Source organism: Piliocolobus tephrosceles, chromosome 13, assembly GCF_002776525.5.
Source record: "Piliocolobus tephrosceles isolate RC106 chromosome 13, ASM277652v3, whole genome shotgun sequence".
NCBI classification, from domain to species: domain Eukaryota; kingdom Metazoa; phylum Chordata; class Mammalia; order Primates; family Cercopithecidae; genus Piliocolobus; species Piliocolobus tephrosceles.
The window spans coordinates 68,172,239-68,195,674 of NC_045446.1; the positions used below are offsets into that span (position 1 = coordinate 68,172,239).

The window sequence follows — 23,436 nt, forward strand, 5'->3', positions numbered from 1 at the left end:
TTGTATGTTCCTGTTGTCATCCCACATCTCTTGCCAATGCATTGTTGAAACATTCTTTTTTTTTTTTGAGGCGGAGTCTTGCTCTGTCGCCGGGACTGGAGTGCAGTGGCCGGATCTCAGCTCACTGCAAGCTCCGCCTCCCGGGTTTACGCCATTCTCCTGCCTCAGCCTCCTGAGTAGCTGAGACTACAGGCGTCCGCCACCTCGCCCAGCTAGTTTTTTTTGTATTTTTAGTAGAGACGGGGTTTCACCGTGTTAGCCAGGATGGTCTCGATCTCCTGACCTCGTGATCCGCCCGTCTCGGCCTCCCAAAGTGCTGGGATTACAGGCTTGAGCCACCGCGCATGAGGCTTTGAAGAGGAAGCAGCTGCAAGTTGCTAGGCAAATATAGTGGTGTCAGTTGCAATAGAGTGGAAAGTCCTTAAATGGGAGATCAATATTTAGGGGCAAGGCTCTAGACCAACCCTGGAAATTGCCTGATGTTTGTGAAATTAAAGGAAAATGGCATTGATGGCAACTTTTAATTTCATAAGCCATGCCAGAACTTGTAACAGTCTCTGCTCCTGAGGATCACCACCAGGTGAAGGTGAATGAATAAATGTTAAAATGGAATTCGTTTCTTTTGGTGGGGTACGTCAGGTAGAACTTGGAGAATACCTTGTACCCCTGGGCCTTAATGTCCATCTCCAGGCAGTGCATGAGGTCACTGTTGTCTAGGACTGCCTTCCAGGGCCCAAACTTGACAACGGACTTGAACATCTTCTTATCCTGCAGAAAACACAGGACCTCTGAATAATATGCATCCTGCTCCTCCGTTTCCACCAGGCACACAAGCACGCTGGACTTCCGCGCTGTTATGCCCTCTGCACGCGCCAGGCGCACCATGAGCTCCAGGTTCTCGCCATAGCCCGGCACTTGCAGGAGAAACTGCTTCCGAGACACCTGCTCACCAAAGATCTGCGGCATGTCCTCCAGCAGCTTGACCAAAGGCTTGATTTCATAGAACTGAGCCTCACGGTACACTTCAGGGATGTGCTGTGTGGGCACTTGCCCAGTGCGCAGGTAGTCCAGGATGGGTCTGAAATAGGTGCTGGGGCGATCGATGAAGAAACGGCCCTCTGCATCCATGGAGGCCTTGGCTGAGCTAGAGAACATCTCTGCCAACTTTGAGCCCGGAAATTTCCTCAGGGTACCCAGGGTGGTCGTGTGGAACTCACCCCCCACGTTCAGCTCCACAACGGTAGACATCTGGGGGCACAAGAGGCAGAGTAAACCAACAAGCCGTCTCCCCTGAGCTCATGACTTATTTTTATCCAAAGAATAACTGGATAAAAAACGTAGGGGAGCCATAATGTTTGGCTTCAGCTAGTGAAAGGCCCATCTTACTAAAGAGGGTTATATTGATGCTGTGTTGCTCCAGGGGGTGGCTTTTTTTTTTAAGACAGAGTCTCGCTCCGTCGCCCAGGCTGGAGTGCAGTGGCACAATCTTGGCTCACTGCAACCTCCACCTCGATTAAAGCAACTCTTCTGTCTCAGCCTCCCTAGTAGCTGGGACTACAGGCGCCCGCCATCATGCCCGACTAATTTTTGTATTTTTAGTAAAGACAAGGTTTTGCCATGTTTGCTAGGCCGTTCTCAAACTCCTGACCTCACACGATCCACCTGCCTCAGCCTCCCACAGTGCCCGGCCAAGGGTGGGCATTTTAAGGAGGAAGAAAGGTTTCTGTTTGAAAAAAGAATACCCATTCAAGCATCTTAATTTTAGGTCATAGAATGTTATGGGAGGAGGCCAGGCACAGTGGCACATGCCTGTAATCCCAGCACTTTGGGAGGCTGAGGCAGGCAGATCACCTGAGGTCAGGAGTTCGAGACAAGCCTGGCCAACTTGGTGAAACCTTGTCTCTACTAAAAATACAAAAATTAGCCAGCTGTGATGGCACGTGCCTGTAATCCCAGCTGCTCGGGAGGCTGAGGCATGAGAATCACCTGAACCTGCTCCTCAGTGAGCCAAGATCACCCCACTGCCCTCCAGCATGGGTGACAGAGTAAGACTCTGTCAATACATATTATTATATTGTAAGACTCTGTCTTACAAAAGCAGAAGAGTGTTACAGGAAGAGGCTGCCATGGAAGGAAGTCTCAGCAATGATACTTCCAAAGTCTGTGGCCTTCGGCAAGCCTTTTTCCCTCTTAAGGCCTCAGTCTCCTCATCTATAAAATGGGGATATTGGCTGGGCAAGGTGGCTCATGTCTGTAATCCCAACACTTTGGGAGGCCATGGCAGGAGGATCACTTGTGGCCAGGAGTTGGAGACCACCCTGGGCAGCATAGCAAGACCCCATCTCTATTTTTTTTTAAATAGGTTTAAGGGAAAAAAATTTTTTTAAAGTAAAGGCCAGGCATAGTGCCTCACGCATATAATCCACATACTTTGGGAGACCAAGGTGAGTGGATCACTTGAGACCAGGAGTTCAAAACCAGCCTGGCCAACATGGTGAAAGCCCATCTCTACTAAAAACACAGTAGTTAGCCGGGCATGGTAGCACACGCCTACAGTCCCAACTGCTCAGGAGGCTGAGGCAGGAGAATCACTTTAACCCAGGAGGCAGAGGTTACAATGAGCTGAGATCGTGCCACTGCACTCCAGCCTGGGCGACAGAATGAGAGTCCAACTCCAAAAAAAAAAAAAAAAAAATAGGAAGTAAAATGGGGACATGGAGTTGTTACGAAGTCAAGAGTTCCAACCTGGCATGCTCAGCTCTGATCTAAGATATAATAAAAGCCAAGGGTAAGGGAGGGGGGACACTTTTTTTTTTTTTTTTTTTTTTTTTTTTTTTTTTTGAGGCGGAGTCTTGCTCTGTCGCCCGGACTGGAGTGCAGTGGCCAGATCTCAGCTCACTGCAAGCTCCGCCTCCCGGGTTTATGCCATTCTCCTGCCTCAGCCTCCCAAGTAGCTGAGACTACAGGCGTCCGCCACCTCGCCCAGCTAGTTTTCGTATTTTTAGTAGAGACGGGGTTTCACCGTGTTAGCCAGGATGGTCTCGATCTCCTGACCTCGTGATCCGCCCGTCTCGGCCTCCCAAAGTGCTGGGATTACAGGCTTGAGCCACCGCGCCCGGCCGGGACACTTTCAACATTTCAGAAAGACGAAAGAAACCATACATGTGTTCATTTGGGAAGCATTTATTGGGTATTTACTATGTATCCACATCCTGTGCTGGGAGTTGGGGACAAAAATTCTTATTTCATGTAGATCAGAAGTAGTTCTGGTTAACAGTTGGCATGACTTTGATTTATTTAAAAATGGAATTTTTTTTCTTTCTTTTTTTTTTTTTTTTGAAACAGAGTCTCACTCTGTCGCTCAGCCTAGAGTACAGTGATGTGATCTTGGCTCACTACAACCTCAGCCTCCCAGGCTCAAGCAATTCTTGTGCCTCAGCCTGGGAGCTGGGTTGGCCACCCTGTAGCTGGGATTACAGATGTACAGTGCACGATGAAGCCTGGCTAATTTTTGTATTTTTAGTAGAGACTGGGTTTCACCATGTAGGGCAGGCTGGTCTCAAACTCCTGACCCCAATCTGCCCACCTTGGCCTCCCAAAGTGTTGGGATTACAGGCATTAGCCATAGTGCCTGGCCAGAAAATTGAATTTTTTTTTAAGAGATGCGATCTTGCTGTGTTGTTGCCGAGGCTGGGGGTGCAGTGGCATGATCATAACTTACTGCAGCCTTGAACTTGGGCTCAGGTCATCCTCCTGCCTCAGCCTCCCAAGTAAATGGGACTACAGGACATTCAACACTGTATCTGGCTACTTAAAAAATATTTTTTTAGAGATGGGTCTTACTGTGTTGCCCAGGCTGGTCTTGAACTCCTGGCTTCAAGGCTTCCTCCTGCCTGAGCCTCCCAAGCAGGTGGGATTATAGGTGCAAGCCACTGCGCCCAGCATAAATGGAATTTGTTTGATGAATGTTTTTCCAAATATGGTCCCATGGGACTTAAATAATAACAGGAATATTCTTGGTAATGAAAAGGCCAGTAACTCTACATATTGTGGGTGTAAAACTGCTTCACAAACTGTGAAGTGCAGTGCAAATGCAAGTTAAGTTTGGTTGTTCAACAGAACTTTTAGAGGCCACCTCTCTATGCCAGACCCTGGGCTGAGCACTAAGACTGATTATTAAGTGATGATGTCAGAATTTGAACTCAGGTCCGTTTTACTCCAAGCTTGAGCTCTTAGTGATTACATAAATAAATTACCTTCAGTCTTCCAATACCTTCACTCTTCATTCCCTTAGTGACTCATTCATTCAACAAAATGTATGCCTAGTGGGAAGGTTGGTGGGAAGAGGGATATGGAAACAGACAGTCTAGTAACTCTGTGTAGTGCTTTAAATGGATTATCTAATTCAGCCCTCACAACACTTCCATGAAGAACGTATTAAATCTCCATTTTACAGAAGAAGAAACTAAGGCTTAAAGAGATGAAGAAAGTTGCCTGAGACTGGCTATTAAGTGATGATGTCAGAATTTGAATTCAGGTCCGTTTTACTTCAAGCTTGAGCTCTTAGTCATTACATAAATTACCTTCAGTCTTCCAATACCTTCACTCTTCATTCCTTTAGTGACTCATTCATTCAACAAAATGTATGTTGGGCCTATTACATGCAAACCTTGTGCCAAACAGAACAGGACACAGTCCCTGCTTTCAAGGAACTCACAGGGGAGTGGGAAACAGATGGCTTAAGCACGTAGGTGCTGAGAGGGAAGACTCAAAGGTAGGAGGGGTCAGGTCTTTTTGTGGATGCGTATCGGAGGCTGTCAGAGAAGGTTTCCTAAGGGATGTGACGGCTGCTACTGTGGAATAGATGTGTGGTGTTAGAGGGAAGGCTGGATTTCCAACCTGAAGATTTTACCACAAGAGTGGGGATGGGGACAGGGCTTAGGAATGTCACTCAGTCTAATGTAGGTGTGTCCTCATTCTCAACTGGTCTGTGGGCTCTCCTTCTAAGATTAAGGTACTGGAGTTAAGAGAGCCAAAGGCAGGCCGGGCGCGGTGGCTCAAGCCTGTAATCCCAGCACTTTGGGAGGCCGAGACGGGCGGATCACGAGATCAGGAGATCGAGACCATCCTGGCTAACATGGTGAAACCCCGTCTCTACTAAAAAATACAAAAAAACTAGCCGGGCAAGGTGGCGGGCGCCTGTAGTCCCAGCTACTAGGGAGGCTGAGGCAAAAGAATGGCGTAAACCCGGGAGGCGGAGCTTGCAGTGAGCTGAGATCCGGTCCCTGCACTCCAGCCTGAGCGACAAAGCGAGACTCCATCTCAAAAAAAAAAAAAAAAAATAAGAGAGACAAAGGCAACCGAACTGCTGGAGAAATCTCATTGCCATGACAACATCTCCTACCAGGGGACAGTTCTGCTGACTGGAAGGGAGAAGGCAGAGGAGAGGATGCATCTTGACAGCAGCCAAACAATAGAGCTGAGAAAAGTAAGCCCAGAACCTCTGACTTTTTCTCCCAAAAACCTCAAGGTCCCTTGGCAGGACTGTTTGGTTAACCCTGAGGTCACCTCTGTAAAGCACCCAGTTAAATGCAAAGTTGCAGACTTTACCCCTTGAATGGACCAATATGTTCTCATTACTCGTACACTGCTGAAAGCTCCCAGGCCCTCCTAATATCCCCATATTACAGGCAAGGAAAGTTCAGAGACAAGTCACACAGCTAGGATGTGATGAAGTTGGAGCTGAGATGAAACCTGTATTAGCATAACTCCAACACAATATGGGTGCCTCACTCCCATCCTTCCCAACATCCTGCCCCACTACTGCCAATACTTAGATATGTGCCCAGGGCCCTTTGCTTTCCTTCTCTGGGCCTAAGCTTAGTTATCTGTGAAACAGGAAGGCAAAATGGACCAAGAGAACTCTAAGCTCCCTCAGCTCTGAAAGTCTAACAGATGCAATCACATCTAATGTCCTTTCTAAAGCTAATTTCCAGATGCTTCAAAAAATAGGCTGGGTGCAGTGGCTCACGCTTATAATCCCAACACTTTGGGAGGCCCAGGTGGGAGGATCACTTGAGGCCAGGAGTTCAAGAGCAGCATGGCCAACATGGCAAAACCACATCTCTACTAAAAATACAAAAAATTAGCTGGGCCCTGGTGGCGTACGCCTGTAATCTCAGCTACTTGGGAGGCTGAGGCAGGATAATTGCTTGAACCCGGAAGACAGAGGTTGCAGTGAGCCAAGACTGTGCCACTGCACTCCAGCCTGGGTGACAGCGGGAGACCCTGTCTCAAAAAAAGTTTCCTGTGCTGACATCTTCAGCTCCATTTCTTTATCAAACAAGACCTCAGCCCTGTTCCTAAGCTCCTTTTTGTTTTTTGTTTTTGTTTGTTTTTTGTTTTGAGACAAGGTCTCACTCTTGCCCAGACTGCAGTGCAGTGGTACAATCTCGGCTCACTGCAACCTCCACCTCCAAGGCTCAAGCGATTCTCCTGTATCAGCCTCCAGAGTGGCTGGGACTACAAGTGTGTGCCACTATGTTCAGCTAATTTCTGTATTTTTTGTAGAGACAGGGTTTTGCCATGTTGGCCAGGCTGGTCTCAAACTCCGGAGCTAGGTGATCCATCGCTCTGCCTCCACAAGTGCTGGGACTACAGGCATGAGCTACCACACCTGGCTGAGAGTACCTTTTCTGAAGTACAAATCTGATCCTATCACTCCCTGTATTAAACACTTGAGCAACTTTTCATTCCCTTCCAGATAAACTCCAGACTCCATAACAAGGTTTAGAGGCCCTTTGCAACTGAACTGCTACTTCAACCCTCGCAATCAGCTACCAGAACCGCCTGTTGCTCCACACCCCTCCAATCCGGAGCAAGCCAGGCCCCCTCACCTCCAGAAGCTCACTCACTTGCCATCCACACTCCTTTCTCTGACCCTACTCATCCTTCAGATGAATTCCTCTGAGAGTCCTTCAGGGTGGGTTGTCTCATTGTGATCCCAGAAGGTCCTACACTACTATACTTCACTGGCCTGGCAGTTCTTCCCTTGTAATTCCCTGTTTGTTCATTGATTGTGAGGTTCCTGGCCAAGTGCTGTGTGTCACGCCTGTAATCCCAGCACTTTGGGAGACTGAGGTAGGAGGATTGCCTAAGCCTAAGAGTTTGAGTCCAGTCTGGGGTTTCAACCAGGAGTTCAAGACCAGCCTGGGTCTCACCAACATGGCGAGACTCCATCTCTATTTTAACAAAAAACAAACAAACAAAAAGGCTGTGAGGCTCCTAAGGGAGGAGAATATCCTCTGATTTACAGGAGCATCTAGTGTTCTGTTCAAGGCCAATCTTGCCCTACCTGGCATCATGCACGGTGCGTTACACTTCCCCAGTAATTCATTCAGGCATTTATTGAGCACCTAGGGTGATCCTGGCACTAGGCATGTGACTTTGTCAACAGCCAACAGCAATGACGTGACCATGGCCCTATTAGAGAGAGCCACGCTGACCTGCTGCTGGATCTGCTTTCCCTTCCTCCAGGTCTTCAGGGTGACTCTCAGTGCAGGAGAGAACCCGAGTGTTCTGCTTCTAGAGCGCACCCCGCCTTTTCCCCATCCTCCTCCCCAGCTCCCCTCACCCAAGCCCGGGGACCAGGCAGGCAAGCAGAGGGATTCGGGTCCCAGCCAGAGGGCAGGGGCAGGGGCAGGTTGGAGAGGGCTGCAGGTGAGGGAAAGATCCTCTGGCCAAGCTGGTTGGATGGGCTTCTCCCACTGGGAGCAGAGGAGAAGGAGGGGCAGAGGAGAAGCCCTGGACTAGGACAAGCCCGGGGGAAGAGAGAAGGGAGGGGAACTAAAGACCGAATGTAGAGGGAGGAAGCAAAAGGGCAAAGAGGAGAGGCTGGACAGAGCCAAACCAGAAAGGGACACCGAGGCGCGAAAGGAGAGCGATCCGAGCAGGAGGGATAGCAAAGACAGAAGAGAGCGACCAGCCCGAGGTGCAGGAAGACAGCGCGCCAGAAGTAGGGGGCTCGGGCGGCTGGAGGGACGGGCGGGAGAAACTGGAAGGGAGGGCAGAGGCGCGGGGACGCAGCTAGCCTCGCACTTACCGTCAGCCGCCCGGGCCGGGGGGACTGGGGCAGAGGGGTCTGGCTCGTCATCCTGCCCGCTGGCCGCTCCACTGCACAGCCCTGCCACATGCAGATCACTTGGGCCAGCGGAAGTGCCCCTGGCTGCCCGCCCCTAGGTGGGGACACCGAGGCTCAAGGCGGGACGGGGCTGGGCCAGGCGTGGCTTGTAGTGAGACCGGGCCAAGTGCAGAAGGAAATGAACAGTCTGTCTATTTGGGGCTTTTAAATGTTGTTAGACCCTGAGGACGGCTGACTTTGGAGACTGAGAAATGGAGCAGACCCCTTAAGTACTGACCTTTTGATATGGATTAATTTCCTTCCTTTTCTTTCTTTTTTTTTTTTTTTTTTTTTCCAGAGACAGGGTCTCACTCTGTCGCCCAGGCTGAAGTGCAGTGGCGGATCAGGCTCACTGCAGCCTCAACCTCCTGGGCTCAAGTGATCCTCCTACCTCAGCCTCCCAAAGTGGTGGGATTACAGGTCTGAGCCACAGCACCTTGCCTCTTCCTATATTTTCTTTTTCGGCTCAGATCAGATGGCCCCGGAGATGAAAGACCCCATGACTAAGATAAAGGACCCTTTGAATATTACATCTTAATGTGGAATGTTAAATGTACCTTTCTCAAACAGAAACACTGCCTAGAATCAATTAAATTGCTGTGACTATACACTTAACTAATATGGAAAATGTTGAAATTCTGTTAAGCTTCCCCAGACCTTGCTTCTTCTTCTTCTTATTATTATTGCTTATTATTCCCCAGACCTTGCTTATATAAATGAATGACCCTCAAATCACTCTACTCAAGAGCACTGAACCCAGCTTATTGGAGCCTGTGTCCCCCCCTTGGCCATTCTCAAACTTTACGCTTCAATAAATTATGTAAACATATTGCCTGAATCCCGTTATTAAAGTTGACACTAGTTAATGACCCTCTCTGGGCCTCAGAGTTCCCAGGAGTGAAATGGGGGAGGCAGAGGGAGATGACATTGACTGACATTGACAGCCAGAGACTTTCTATTCCCTACAGTCCTAGGGAGTAAAACCGCAACACCATTTTACAGATCAGAAAATCAGCATTCTAGGAGGTAAGGTGGTGTTAAAATGTAAAATCTGAGGATCAACAAAATTTTTTAAAGAGTGTATTTGAATAACAGGCAATTCTTGAATTGGGGAACACCAGATGGAAAGAGGTTGAACGTTCCCATGACAATGCATCAGAGGCAAATATTTATGGGGAGAATGTGGAAACAAGATATTTTATTGGGGACATTCTAGCACTTTGGGAGGCCAAGGCGGACAGATTATTTGAGGTCAGAAGTTCAAGGCCAACCTTGACCAAAATGGTGAAACCTCGTCTCTACTAAAAATACAAAAATTAGCTGGGTGTGGTGGTGCATGCCTGTAATCCCAGATACTTGGGACTCTGAACAAGGAGAATTGCTGGAACCTGGGAGGCAGAGATTGCAGTGAGCCAAGATTGCACCACTGAACTCCAGCCTGGGCAACAAAGTAAGATTCCCTCCCAGGAAAAAAAAAAAAAAAAAAAAGTATATATATGTGTGTGTGTGTGTGTGTGTGTGTGTGTGTGTGTGTATTTCATTAGTTACAGTTACGAAATTGCCTTTTTTGGTTTTCTTTGTTGAAAGTCCCTAGTTACTTAATTATATGTTAGTTGGTTGCTTGTGATTGGCTAATATTTTGTTTCTGTCTGACATTAGCATTTACCAGAAATGACTGTACTAGTCAGGGTTCTTTAGAGGGACAGAACTAATGGAATAGGGCTGGGCACGGTGGCCCACTCCTGTAATCTCAGCACTTTGGGAGGCCAAAGCAGGTGGATCACCTGAGGTTAGGAGTTCAAGACTAGCCTGACCAACATGGTGAAACCCCATGTCTACAAAATACAAAAAATTAGCTGGGCGTGGTGGTGGGCACCTGTAATCCCAGCTACTCAGGAGGCTAAGGCAGAAGAATCGCTTGAACCTAGGTGGCGAAGGTTGCAGTAAGCCCAGATCAAGCCATTGCACTCTAGCTTGGGCAACAAGAATGTAATCCCATCTCAAAAAAAAAAAAAAAAAAAAAAAAAACTAATGGTATATATATACACACACACACACATATATGTGTGTGTGTATATATATTCCATTACTTTTTAAACTCTGCTTTATATATATACATATGTGTATATATACACACACATATATACATATAAAGGGGAGTTTATTATTAACTCACACGATCACAAGGTCCCACAACAGGCCATTGGCAGGCTAAGAAGCAAGGAGAACCAGTCCGAATTCCAAAAGTGAAGAACTTGGAGTCTGATGTTCGAGGGAAGGAAGCATCCAGCATGGGAAAAAGATGTAGGCTGGGAGGCTAGGCCAGTCTCTCTCTTCACATTTTTCTGCCTGTTTATATTCTAGCCACGCTGGCAGCTGATTAGATTGTGCCCACCCAGATTAAAGGTGGGTCGGCCTTTCCCAGCCCACTGACTCAAATGTTAATCTCCTTTGGGAACACCCTCACAGACACACCCAGGATCAATATTTTGTGTCCTTCAATCCAATCAAGTTGACACTCAGTATTAACCATCACAATGACCCAAGTTAAGTTTTGCTTATGTTTGCAAATCAAGCAAGTCTGAGTTCCTTTATGAAGCCTAACTAGCATTGTCTGGCCAGGGATTCTTCAGGCCTGATCTCCATTTTAATTTACTTTAACAGTGGCCAGTGTAGACTATTTAGCCAGCCCAAGGCAGCTGCTTGGAGTACAAAGCATGCCCAATGGTGAAAAGAGTTAAGTATGTGTTTTGTGGGGTTGTTTTCCTAGAGTTAAAATATAACTCTAAAGGAGAGGGAACATAATTTCCCACTCCTTAAGTGTGGGTTATGCATTGTGACTTCTTCCAACGAGTACAATATGGGAAGGAGGAAAAATAGAAGAAACTTTACATTGGGGAAACTGAACAATACTACTCTAGCCAGGTGACCAAAGTCAGTGCCAACGGTTATCGATCATGACGACAGTGTGTGCTTGCTGTAAACCAAAAAGTATCTGAGACAAGCCTCGACCAATTTAGAAGTTTATTTTGCGAAGGTTAAGAACATGCCCACGATACAACCTCAGGATGTCCTCAGGTCATGTATCCAAGGTGATCAGGCTACAACTTGGTTTTATATATTCAAGCAGACATAAGACATTAGGGCCGTGCATAGTGGCTCACGCCTGTAATCTCACCACTTTGGGAGGCCAAGGCAGGTGGATCATTTGAAGTCAGGAATTTGAGACCAGCCTGGCCAACATGGTGAAACCCCATCTCTACTAAAAATGTAAAAATTAGCCAGGCATGGCAGTGTGTGCCTGTAACCCCAGCTACTCAGGAGGCTGAGGCAGGAAAATCACTTGAACCTGGGAGGCAGATGTTGCAGTGAGCTGAGATCACACCATTGCACTCCAGCCTGGGAGACAGAGTAAGACTCTATCCCAAAATAAAAAAAGAAAAAAGAAAAGACATCAATTGGCCAGGTATCAATGGCTCAGTCTGTAATCCCAAGGGAGAGGATCTGGGAGGCCAAGATGGGAGGATCACTTGGCCCCAGGAGTTCAAGTCCAGCCTGGGCAACATGGTGACACCCCATGTCTACAAAAAGTACAAAACTTAGTCGGGCACAGTGGCACGTGCCTGTAGTCTCAGCTACTTGGGAGGCTGAGGTAAGAGGATCTCTTGAGCCTGGGAGGTATCTCTGTTGGACTAGAGATTATAAATAAATAAATAAGGCCAGGTGTAGTGGCTCATGCCTGTAATCCCAGCACTTTGAGAGGCCAACGTGGGCAGATCATTTGAGGTCAGGAGTTCAGCACTAGCCTGGCCAATATGGTCAAACCCCAACTCTACTAATAGTACAAAAAATTAGCTGGCGTGGTGGCATGTGCCTGTAGTCCCAGCTACTCAGGAGGCTGAGGCAGGAGAACTGCTTGATCCTGGGAGGTGGAGGTTGCAGTGAGCCGAGATTATACCACTGCACTCTAGCCCGGGCAACAGAGTGAGATTCTGTCTCAAAAAAAAAAAAAAAAAAAAGATAATTAATTAACATGTAATAAAAATGAAGATACCAATTAATACATGTATGACGTGCATTGGTTAGGTTCAAAAACACTGGACAGCTGGAAGGGGATGTGGGGCTTCCAGGTCATAAGAAGATTCAATGATTTTCTGATTGGTGGGTGGGTGTGGAAACTCATGCATGTAATCACAGCACTTTGGGAAGCTAAGGTAGACATACAGCTTGAGCCCAGGAGTTGGGGACCAACCTGGGCAGCACAGCAAGACCCTGTATCTTTTTGGATTTTTTTTTGAGGCAGAGTCTGGCTCCGTCACCAGGCTGAAGTACTGTGGTGCAATCTTGGCTCACTGCAATCTCTGCCTCCCAGGTTCAAGCAATTCTCCTGCCTCAGCCTCCCGAGTAGCTGGGATTACAGGCATGTACCACCACAACCAGCTCATTTTTGTATTTTTAGTAGAAATGGGGTTTCACCATATTGACCAGGATGGTCTCGATCTCCTGACCTCGTGATCTGCCTGCCTCAGCCTCCCAAAGTGCTAGGATTACAGGCATGAGCCACCGCGCCCAGCCAGACCCTGTCTCTATTTTTAAAAAATAAAAATTAAAAAGCAAGGATTTTCTGCTTGTCAATGGGTTATTATCTAAAGACCTGAGATCAATAGAAAGGGATGTCTAGGTTACTATAAAGGGTTGTGTGGACCAAGGTTTTATCATACAGATGTAGCCTCCAGGTAGCAGGCTTCAGAGAGAATAGATTGCAAATATTTCTTATCAGACTTGAAGACTGACAGACTTTGTGCATGACTGACAGACTGACAGACTTAAGGTCTCTGTTTTGATGGTAATACTGATCAGCTGTGCTGAATTCCAAAAGGGGGAAGGGTATAATGAGGCATGTCTGATCCCCTTCCAGTCATGGCCTGAACTAGTTTTCCAGGTTAACTTTGGAATGCCTTTGGCGGGGAGGAGGGGTCCTTTCAGATGGTTGGGGGGCTTAGAATTTTATTTTTTGTTTATAGTACTGAGTATATACCCTTGATGTGATGTGAGGAAAATGATCTTCCTCCCCAAAACTCATAACCTTAGTTCAATCTTGAGAAAAACATCAGAGAAATTTCAATTAGAGGAACATCCTATAATGTAACTGACCAGTACTCCTCAAAACTATCAAGGTCACCCAAAAGAGGAAAAATCTGAGAAATTGTCAAAGTCAAGAGCATCCTCAGGGGCTAGGCACAGTGGCTCATGCCTGTAATCTCAGCACTTTGGGAGGCTGAGGTGGTTGTATCATGAGGTCAAGAGTTCGAGACCAGCTTGGTCAACATAGTGAAACCCTGTATCTACTAAAAATACAAAATTAGCTGGACAAGGTGGCGTGCACCTATAGTCCCAGCTACTTGGGAGGCTGAGGCAGGAGAATTGCTTGAACCCAGGAGGTAGAGGTTGCGGTAAGCCCAGATCACACCACTGCATTCCAGCTTTGGCAATAGAGCGAGTGTCCATCTCAAAAAAAAAAAAAAACATATATATATATATATACACACACACACACACACACACATATATATATATATATACACACACACACACACACATATATATATATATATATATATATCATCCTAAGGGGACATGACAAGTATATTGTAATGTGGAGCCAGGCGTGGTGACTCCCACTTTGAAAGACTGAGGTCGACAGATCAGTTGAGCCCAGGAGTTTGAGACCAGCCTGGGAAACATGGCAAAACCCATCTCTACAGAAAATATAAAAATTAACCGGGTATGGTGGCACACGTGTGTAGTCCCAGCTACTTGGGAGGGTAAGGTAAAAGGATCACTTGATCCTGGGAGGTGAGAAGAAACAAACTGGGTTATTAAAAGACATTCATAAAAATGAGGTCGGACGCAGTGGCTCACACCTGTAATCCCAGCACTTTGGGAGGCCAAGGTGGGCAGATCACTTCATATCAGGAGTTTGAGACCAGCCTGACCAACATGGTGAAACCCCATCTCTACTAAAAAAACAAAAATTCGTTGGGCATGGTGGTGCACACTTATAATCCTAGCTACTGGGGAGGCTTAGGCATGAGAATCGCTTGAACCCGGGAGGCAAAGGTTGCAGTGAGCCGAGATCACGCCACTGCACTCCAGCCTGAGCAACAGAGCAAGACTCCGTCTCAAAAAAAAAAAAAAAAGAGAGAGATGTATAAAAACAAAACAAGGGGTAAGGACAGCTTAGAAATCCTGAAGTTGCTGACACGCCGAGATAACTAGTGACTATAGTTATGCCTGCTAAGATTTGGGTGCATGGGGCTTGGCTTTGGTTAGCTCCCTTGGTCTTATTTTACCGAACAAAGAAATCTCCCAGTTATGGGCACCCTATTTACTCCTATCACCTGATAGTATTTGCAGGGTAATTACCCAGAACTAGTATATTGATCCAGATTTTCTGTTTTTACCCAGAAGTCACTGGTTGGTTCATAGGAATACACAGGGTTAATTTAAAATGTAGGCAAAAACTTAAAAACAATTAATGAAACTGGAATGTAATGTCAAGTGTGTGATAAGTTTTGAAACTTAATTTTTCTCTCTCCAGTTCTCACTTTTGTCAAAAACAGATTATGATGGGACTGAGTTTTTTGCAAAATGAACTTTAGTCTTATGGTTGGCCTGATTATTTGCATAAAGTTCAGCCAGAATAATTATTTTTACTAGGGTTTTTAAATAGGTTTTGATGGAACTCAGTTCCACAAGGAATCTCAGACAAGACTTTTAAAGCTGAGCCCATGGGTTTGTACCCTCAAATACCTATGAGTTGGGTAAATTCCTCCCTTCTTGAGGTTCAAAGAACATGGGGCTCCTGGTTGTGTTAGAAAGTGACATTTTTTGGGCCGGGTGCAGTGGCTTATGTCTGTAATCCCAGCACTTTGGGAGGCCAAGGCAAGTGGATCACAAGTCAGGAGTTCAAGACCAGCCTAGCCAAGATGGTGAAACCCCATCTCTACTAAAAATACAAAAAATTAGCTGGGCATGGTGGTGGGTGTCTGTAAACCCAGCTACTTGGGAGGTTAAGGCAGATAATTGCTTGAATCCAGGAGACAGAGGTTGCAGTGAGCCGAGACTGTGCCACTGCACTCCAGCCTGGGAGACAAAGTGAGACCTCGTCTCAAAAAAAAAAAAAGAAAGTTACATTCTTTACTCACCACAGGTTAGAAACCCTGTATGGGAACTGTGTAGACAAGGTATGAGGCCAGTTTTCCCAAGGGGCTTTTATTGGCTCTGCAAGTCAAGTTGATTCCTCAAAGTGAAGCACACCCTTCCAGTCAAAGTCTTGGTATATCAATCAGTTTCTCCAATGCGTCCTGTTGCAAAAGAAAATGCATTCTTATTGTACTGATGCAAACAACTACATTGCCATAAGTTAAGAATATTCACAAATAGTTTCCAAATTCTAGAGAAACCAGGCAGAGAGAGACAAATATGTTCCTAAGTTTGTTCATAGGAGTATACCTTACTCAATTTTTAAAGGTTGTAAATAGCTCAAAATAAGTTTCCTTGACTCTGAAAAACAAAACAAGGACCAGCAATGTTTTAAGCAAAAAGTTTGAAAGATTACTTCAGTTTTCTATTAGTTCAGTTCATTCTGTTAATAGTTGTTCTGCTTGATATTCACTAACATTTCAGCTCTTCATGAGTCCTGTACATTTTTCCTTTATTCCAATGTCACAATCTCCAAAGATATCAGAAACCTGCATTTAAGAGCACCTATCAAAGTTCTATAGCTGATTATAAACCATCTTTTGAAAAGAATCAAAGCAAGACAGCAATTGTCTGTGAATGGCAAAATATCCAGGGTAGTTACAGTAAAAAACATGATTGAAAAAGAAATTTGGTTATTTCCATGGCCTACAGTAACTTAACATAGGCTGGGTACGGTGGTTCATGCCTGTAATCCCAGCACTTTGGGAGGCAGAGGCAGGCAGATCACCTGAGGTGGGGAGTTCCAGACCAGCCTGACCAACATGGAGAAATCCCATCTCTACTTAAAATACAAAATTAGCTGGGTGTGGTGGTGGACACCTGTAATCCCAGCTACTTGGGAGGCTGAGGCAGGAGAATCACTTGAACCCGGGAGATGGAAGTTGTTGTGAGCCAAGATCATGCCATTGCACTCCAGCATGGGCAACAAGAGCAAAATTCTGTCTTGGAAAAAAAAAAACAAAAATACTTAACATAATAACCTTAATTATGATTGATAGCACATACTCAGAGAGAGTTTTAGAAATCCTATACAATTTGGAACATCTATTAATATTATTCACTAAAATATAGCTGGAAGCAGGTTAAACATTATTTTGATTTTGGCAATCGCATGTAACTAAACATGTCAAATAATCCTGGTTACCTCTCTTTTTGGATGCTCCAGGGGCCCTCTGTAGTATCCAAAAGTTAGGGGTATGGTTAATTCCGTATGTCCCCAGGCCTTACCAAATTGTAAAGCAGTCAAGTCAAGCAGTTCTCAAAGGCTAAAGAAGCAGTTTACAATCTTAAAACATTTAGCAAACCTAGTATCTGACCCGCATAATTTAGATCACATATTTACATTTTGAAGACATTTGTATTTTACCAATTATCATTAAAACTGTTTATATTTCTCAAAGATTAAAGTCACTTGAACTAAAAAGCTTCCCAAAGTACTGGGGTTATAGGCGTGAGCCACTGCACCCAGCGTTTTCTAATCTCTTTATCTAAAAGTGGCCTTGCTTAACTTCAAGAGCCAGGCAAGGTGGCAGACATCTGTAATCCCAGCACTTTGGGAGGCTGAGGCGGGAGGATCTCTTGAGTCCAGAAGTTCGAGACCAGCCTAGGCAATATGGTGAAACGCTGTGTCTATAAAAAATACAAAAATTAGCTTAGTATAGTGACTCATGCCTGTGGTCCCAGCTTCTTGGGAGGCTGAGACAGGAGAATCTCTTGAACTTAGAAGTGTGAGGCTACAGTGAGCCGAGATGGCACCACTACACTCCAGCCTGGGCAACAGAGCAAGACTCTGTCTCATAAAAACAAACAAACAAACAAACAAACAAAAACTCCAGATAGCCCAGGAGGCTGCAGGAGCTTCAGGACCCTGCACCAATTACCAGAGGAAGATAAGCCCTGTGCTAATCAGAACCAGTGACCCCTTGTTACCCGTAGATCATCAACATATCATTATCATGCTAAAATCTCCATCTAGAGAAGAAAATCACCGCCATTTTCTGACCATATGTATGAAAAGGCATGTTTATGATCTGCACCTGTGCATCTGGAGTTCCTCCCTGCATGTGTTTACATACTTCTTTGCCCCACCTCTAACTCTTTAAAACTTCCCAGCTTCCCACAGTTCAGTGAGAAAATTTCTTTTCTTTTCTTTTCTTTTTTTTTTTTTTTTGAGTCAGTCTCGCTCTGTCGCCCAGGCTGGAGTGCAGTGGCCAGATCTTGGCTCCCTGGCAGCTCCGCCTCCCGGGTTCACACCATTCTCCTGCCTCAGCCTCCCAAATAGCTGGGACTACAGGTGCCCGCCACCACACCCGGTTAATTTTTTTTTCTATTTTTTAGTAGAGACGGGGTTTCACTGTGTTAGCCAGGATGGTCTCGATCTCCTGACCTCGTGATCCACCCGCCTTGGCCTCCCAAAGTGCTGGGATTACAGGTGTGAGCCACCGCACCCGGCCCTTCAGTGAGAAAATTTCTTTAGAGCAAGAGCTCTCTCTGTCTCTCATTCCTGGACAGGAATATAAAACCTGCTTGCGGCCGGGCACGGTGGCTCAAGCCTGTAATCCCAGCAATTTGGGAGGCCGAGACGAGCGGATCACGAGGTCAGAAGATCGAGACCATCCTGGCTAACCCGGTGAAACCCCGTCTCTACTAAAAAATACAAAAAACTAGCCGGGCGAGGCGGCGGGCACCTGTAGTCCCAGCTACTAGGGAGGCTGAGGCAGGAGAATGGCGGGAACCCGGGAGGCGGAGCTTGCAGTGAGCTGAGATCCGGCCACTGTACTCCAGCCTGGGCGTCAGAGCCAGACTCCGTCTCAAAAAAAAAAAAAACCTGCTTGCTTTTTTTCCCCCCAATTGCATGTTCTTTCTTTGCCACCAATGCAAAGTAGGAAAAAAAACTCAGTTTTCCAGTTACATTAGCACATTTGACCCTGGCAGTTCAAAATAGGCATTAGCACCTCCATTTTCTGTTTGAGGACCCCAAGGCTCCCAGAGATGAAGCACCTCTTTCAGAGTCAGTCTGGCCAGGAGAGAAGAGAGCAGGGCTCTAGTTTTGGCTCTGCCACCAGTTTGCAGTACCGCCTTAGACAAGTCGCTGCCCCTCTCTGGGCCTCGTTCTCCACCTATAATATGGTGGGGGTTTGTGTATTTTCTGAGATGGTCTCTGTGACCCTGTCTTGCTTGATGCTAGGGCAACAAAAGAATTCAAACAGCCCCTTGCTATTGTCTATCATTGGATCTTGTTTCCCTTTGGCCTGACTCCAAGAGCAAGCACTGCTTCCTTCTGCCCTCCCCTCACTCACTCACTCCCCTCTGTTTTTCCCGAGACAACTCGGCCAGCCCCTCCCCCCTCCAGAAGGCTGGGCTTCAGGCCAGCCAGCCAAATGGCAGCTGGGACTCAGATGAAAGGGTCCTCAGAAGGCTGCTTGTGGCAGAGTGCCCAGCCTAGCCCAGCCCAGGCTTGGCAGTCTGGGGCTCAGCTGTGCCACGAGGCATCCTGTCCACCCGCTCCCATACAAGGTTCCCTTTGTGAGTCCTGCAGAGAGGGAGACCCCTGCCAACCCACAAGGATCCTCTTCGCCTCCCTCTGTTCCATACCTGCTTGAGAAATATCCAAGTCTGTAGAGAATGGTCCAGGACTACATCAGGTTGACCTGACTGTGCCAGGCACTTGGGAGAGCTTTATCCCATCGACTCTTCAGAATAATGCTGATAGCAATTAATGCTTTTTTTTTTTGAGACAGAATCTCACTCTGTTACCCAGACTCTAGGCTGGAGTGCAGTGTCACTAACACAGCTCACTGCAGACTTGACATCCTGGACTCAAGCAACCCTCCTGCCTCAGCCTCCCAAGTAGCTGGGATTACAGTTAATGCTCAGCTAAATTTTTTTACTTTTTTGTAGAGATGGTGTCTCACTATGTTGCCCAGGCTGGTCTCAAACCCCTGGGCCCAAGCAATCCTTCCACCTCAGCCTCCCAAAGTACTGAGATTACAGGTATGAGCCACCATGCCTGCAATCTCTTTTTATTTATTTGTTTATTTTTTAAAATTTTATTTATTTATTTTTATTTTTTTGAGACAGGGTCTTGCTCTGTTGCCCAGGTTGGAGTGCAGTGGTGTGATCTTGGCTCACTGCAACCTTCACCTCCAGGGTTCAAGCAATTCTCCTGCCTCAGCCTCTCGAGTAGCTGGGATTACAGGCACCAGCCATCACGCCTGGCTAATTTTTGTATTTTTTTTTTCAGTAGAGATGGGGTTTCACCATGTTGGTCAGGCTGGTCTCAAACTCCTGATCTCTAGTGATCTGCCCACCTCGGCCTCCCAAAGTGCTGGGATTATAGCCGTGAGCCACAGCACCCAGCCTGTAATCCCTTTTTAGAGAGGAGGAACACGTATTTGCCTATTATGTGTCAATCGTGGCACCAGGCACTGGGGAAAGAGCAGTGAACCAGGGGACAAGAGCTGACCTCATGGGCCCATTCTCAGCTGTGATTGAATAACCACAGAAACGAATATCTGGTTTCACAGTGTGAGCAGTGCTCTGAGAAGAAAGCAGAAGAAGCTATAGATATGGACAGATATGCTAAAGAGCCCATAGGTAATGGTGGATCACAGATAATGGTGAACCAATGTGTCCTCCTTTCCCTTTGGGAAGTTTCCCACCTCACCCAGGGAATTCTTTATTTAGAAGCAAGCCCCCTGAACTCTGGGAGCCTCATATTCCTCAGTTCAAAAATGGGAGTTGTGATGCCCCGACTGTTTCTGGGAGGAATCTGGGAGGCCCTGTACCATCAGTGCCAGGCACAGGCAGGCACAGGGAGGAAGTATGGCTGGGCTTCCTTCAAACCACTCCACTTGATTGGGTCCCAGCCCCAGCAAGCTCCTTCTCGGAGGGAGCAGGCAGCCAGAGCTTCTGGATAAGGTTAGAACCTGCTCAGTTTCAGCCTTGACTGGAAGAACAGAGAGCATGGCTGGAAACCAGGCATGCCCCTAGTTCACAAGCTCATGGGCCTTTTAACCCCAAAAATGCCTCTTGCAAGGTGCAGGAGTCAAGATGCCTAGGCTAGGGAATGGTAATAAAAGGTAACTTTTGTTTCACAGGCATTATCTCATTTAATCCTCACAACAACCCTGTAAGGAAGACAAAAGGAAGATTAAAATCACCTCCATTTTCCAGGTGATGAAATTGAAGCTTAGAAAGCCTATTTTGCTAAACCAGGATTCAAATTCAGGCAGTCAGGCTCCAGGAACAGCTCTGTTGTCCACACCCTGCCCTTCCAGACCAGGACACAAGGCCAGCACTGCCCTACTCCCAGCTTTGCCCTCTTTCCTCCACATCTTCTCTGGGAGAAAATAAAGTGGTCTACTTTTTTTTTTTTTTTTTTTTTGAGACAAGATCTCAATTTGTCACCCAGTCTGGAGTACAGTGGTGCAAAGATGGCTTAATGCAGCCTCAACCTCCCAGGTTCAACCATGCCACCCCCAACAGATACAGCACCATGCCCAGCTAATTTTTTAATTTTTATAGAGCTGGGGTCTCACTATGTTGCCCAGGCTGGTCTCAAACTCCTGAGTTCAAACCATCCTCCCATTTTGGGCTTCCAAAGTGCTCAGATTATAGGCCTATCCCATGATGCCCAACCATAGTCTACTTCAAATCTAATACTAGGCTGCTGTCAGACCTGGGGCCTCGGTTTCCTCATTTGCAAAATGAGGAGGGAACAGTTAGGCTTGATTATGGTTAAGATCCCTTCTAACACTATCAATCTTTGTTCTTTCTAGCGTAAATGGTGTCAGCATAAGCCCTTGAAAGGCATGAGGTACCATTTCCATTCTTAGGATTAGCCCCTAGAGCACACATGTGCAAAGACACTACATGCACAAGAATGTTCACTGCACCATTGTTTGCAAAAGCAAAAGACCAGGAGCAGCCTAAATGTCTATCATTTGGGGACTGGTTAAATAAGAATATATCCATATAGTAGAACACTCTTCTATTATCAAAAATGAGTTGAATCTCTGTGGCTAATATAGGAAGGTCACCAAGATAACAAAGAGCACAGTGGCTCACGCCTATAATCCCAACACTTTGGGAGGCCGAGGCGGGTGGATCACTTTAGGTCAGGAGTTCGAGACCAACCTGGCCAACATGGTGAAACCCGATCTCTACTAAAAATACAAAAATTAGCCGGGCATGGTGGCAGGCAACTGTAGTCCCAGTTACTCAGGAGGCTGAGGCAGGAGAATCACTTGAACCCAAGAGGCAGAGGTTGCAGTGAGCTGAGATCACACCACTGTACTGTAGCCTGGGCAACAGAGCAAGACTCCTTCTCAAAAATGGAAAAAACTAAAATAAACTTGCCAGGCGTTGTGGCACACGCCTGTAATCCCAGCTACTTGGGAGGCTGAGGCACAAGGATTGCTTGAACTGGAGGCGGAGGTTACAGTGAGCCGAGATCACACCACTGCACTCCAGCCTGGGCGACAGAGTAAGACTCCATCTCAAAAAAAAAAAAAAAAAGAAAGATAACAAAGACAATAATAGTTAAGTGTGTATATATATATACATTATATATTATATATATGCACACCATTGCATTTGCATTGGTAATTTCTGGAAGGTTATAAAGGAGACTTAGCCATCATTACCTCTGGAAAGAGGACCAGGAATACGCCATGGGATAAAAATTACTTTTTTGTTTCTGAAACAGAGTCTTGCTCTGTCACCCAGGTTGGAGCACAGTGGGTGCCACACGCAGCTCTTTTATTTATTTATTTATTTATTTATTTATTTATTTATTTATTTATTTATTTATTTTGAGACAGGGTCTCACTCTGTCACCCAGTCTGAAGTGCAGGGGCACCACAATCACGGTTCACCACAGCCTCAACCTCCTGGACTCAAGAGATCCCCTGACCTCAGCCTCCTGAGTAGCAGGAACTACAGGTGCACACCACCATGCCTGGCTAGTTTTTAAATTTTTTGTAGAGACGGGGACTTCCTATGTTGCCGGGGCTGAACTCCTGGGCTCAAGCAATTCTCCTGCCTTGGCCTTCCAAAATGCTGGAATTACAGGCGTGAGCCACTGTGCCTGGAGGAAAATTACTTTCCGTTGTTTATTATTTTATACTGTCTTAATTTTTCTTTCTCTCTCTCTCTCTCTCTCTCTGCCTCTCTCTTCCCTCTGTTTTTCACCCAAACACTCTGTATGGGTGTTTCCTTCTTTCTTTCTTTTTTTTTTTAAGTCACGTATAGAGGACAGCTTGTGTGACCTGGGTTCAAGTCCTGACCTTGACATTAACTACATGGTCTTGTACAAATCTCATCTTTTTGCTGAGCTAAGTTATCTTTCAGGTCCCTTCAGTGTGGAGGTGGAAACGGACAGCCCATGTGTTTTCAAGACAGTCTGAGTCATCCCCAAACAGACTATAGCCAAGCAGGGGACCCTGCTCACCACGGCCTCAGTGATCTCAATCCCTGTCGCCTGAGTTTATGGGCCATGAGCACTCCGAGGTAAACTGTACTGTACTGAACTCACTCTCCTTTGTAAAGAACCACAGCTTTCCTGCGGGGGCCACCCCCTTCTTTACTCTCTACTGCCACCATCTTGACACCATATGTAGCCTGAACTTGAAGTTAAGCTGCAAAGGAAAATAGAACTAAGAGTTGATGAGAACCTGAACACTGATGCAGCTCTGCCTAAGGCCCTACCCCTGGAGTTTTCAGTTAAGTGACTGAGGGTTTTCCTTTTTGACTTAAACCACTTTACAATGGGTATATCTGTCACTTCTGGCATTCTAAAGAAGCCAGTGGGAGTGGAGAGCATGCTGTATCTCTCCTATTTGTCTCTCCAGATCCACTCCAGCCTTTTCAACTCTGGGAGGCTGATCCTTATGTGGTGCATCCACAGGCTCCCATGTACCCTGGCTTCCAACTGAGTTTGGCCAATGGGAGCTTAGCAGGAGATCAGAGGCAAGAGGAGGCAGAAGCCA

The 23,436-nt window shown here is 46.4% G+C and overlaps 1 protein-coding gene across 1 annotated transcript; it reads right to left on the reverse strand.

Moving 5' to 3' along the window:
• Positions 1–247: 247 nt before the first annotated feature.
• KCTD14 (potassium channel tetramerization domain containing 14) lies at positions 248–8,287 on the reverse strand. Its single transcript, XM_023209322.2, has 2 exons — positions 8,102–8,287; positions 248–1,248 (listed from the first exon to the last, which is right to left on the reverse strand). Exons 1-2 carry the CDS (start codon positions 8,189–8,191, stop codon positions 571–573), a joined length of 768 nt encoding a protein of 255 aa, XP_023065090.2. The 5' UTR covers positions 8,192–8,287; the 3' UTR covers positions 248–570.
• Between the last annotated feature and the right edge of the window lie 15,149 nt (positions 8,288–23,436).

Excerpts from the sequence above, each read along its gene's own strand:
- KCTD14 (XM_023209322.2), bottom strand. The coding sequence starts at position 8,191 with ATGTGGCAGGGCTGTGCAGTGGAGCGGCCAGCGGGCAGGATGACGAGC. Across the intron at positions 1,249-8,101 it reads CCCGGCCCGGGCGGCTGACG|ATGTCTACCGTTGTGGAGCT; the intron begins GTAAGTGCGAGG and ends TTGTGCCCCCAG.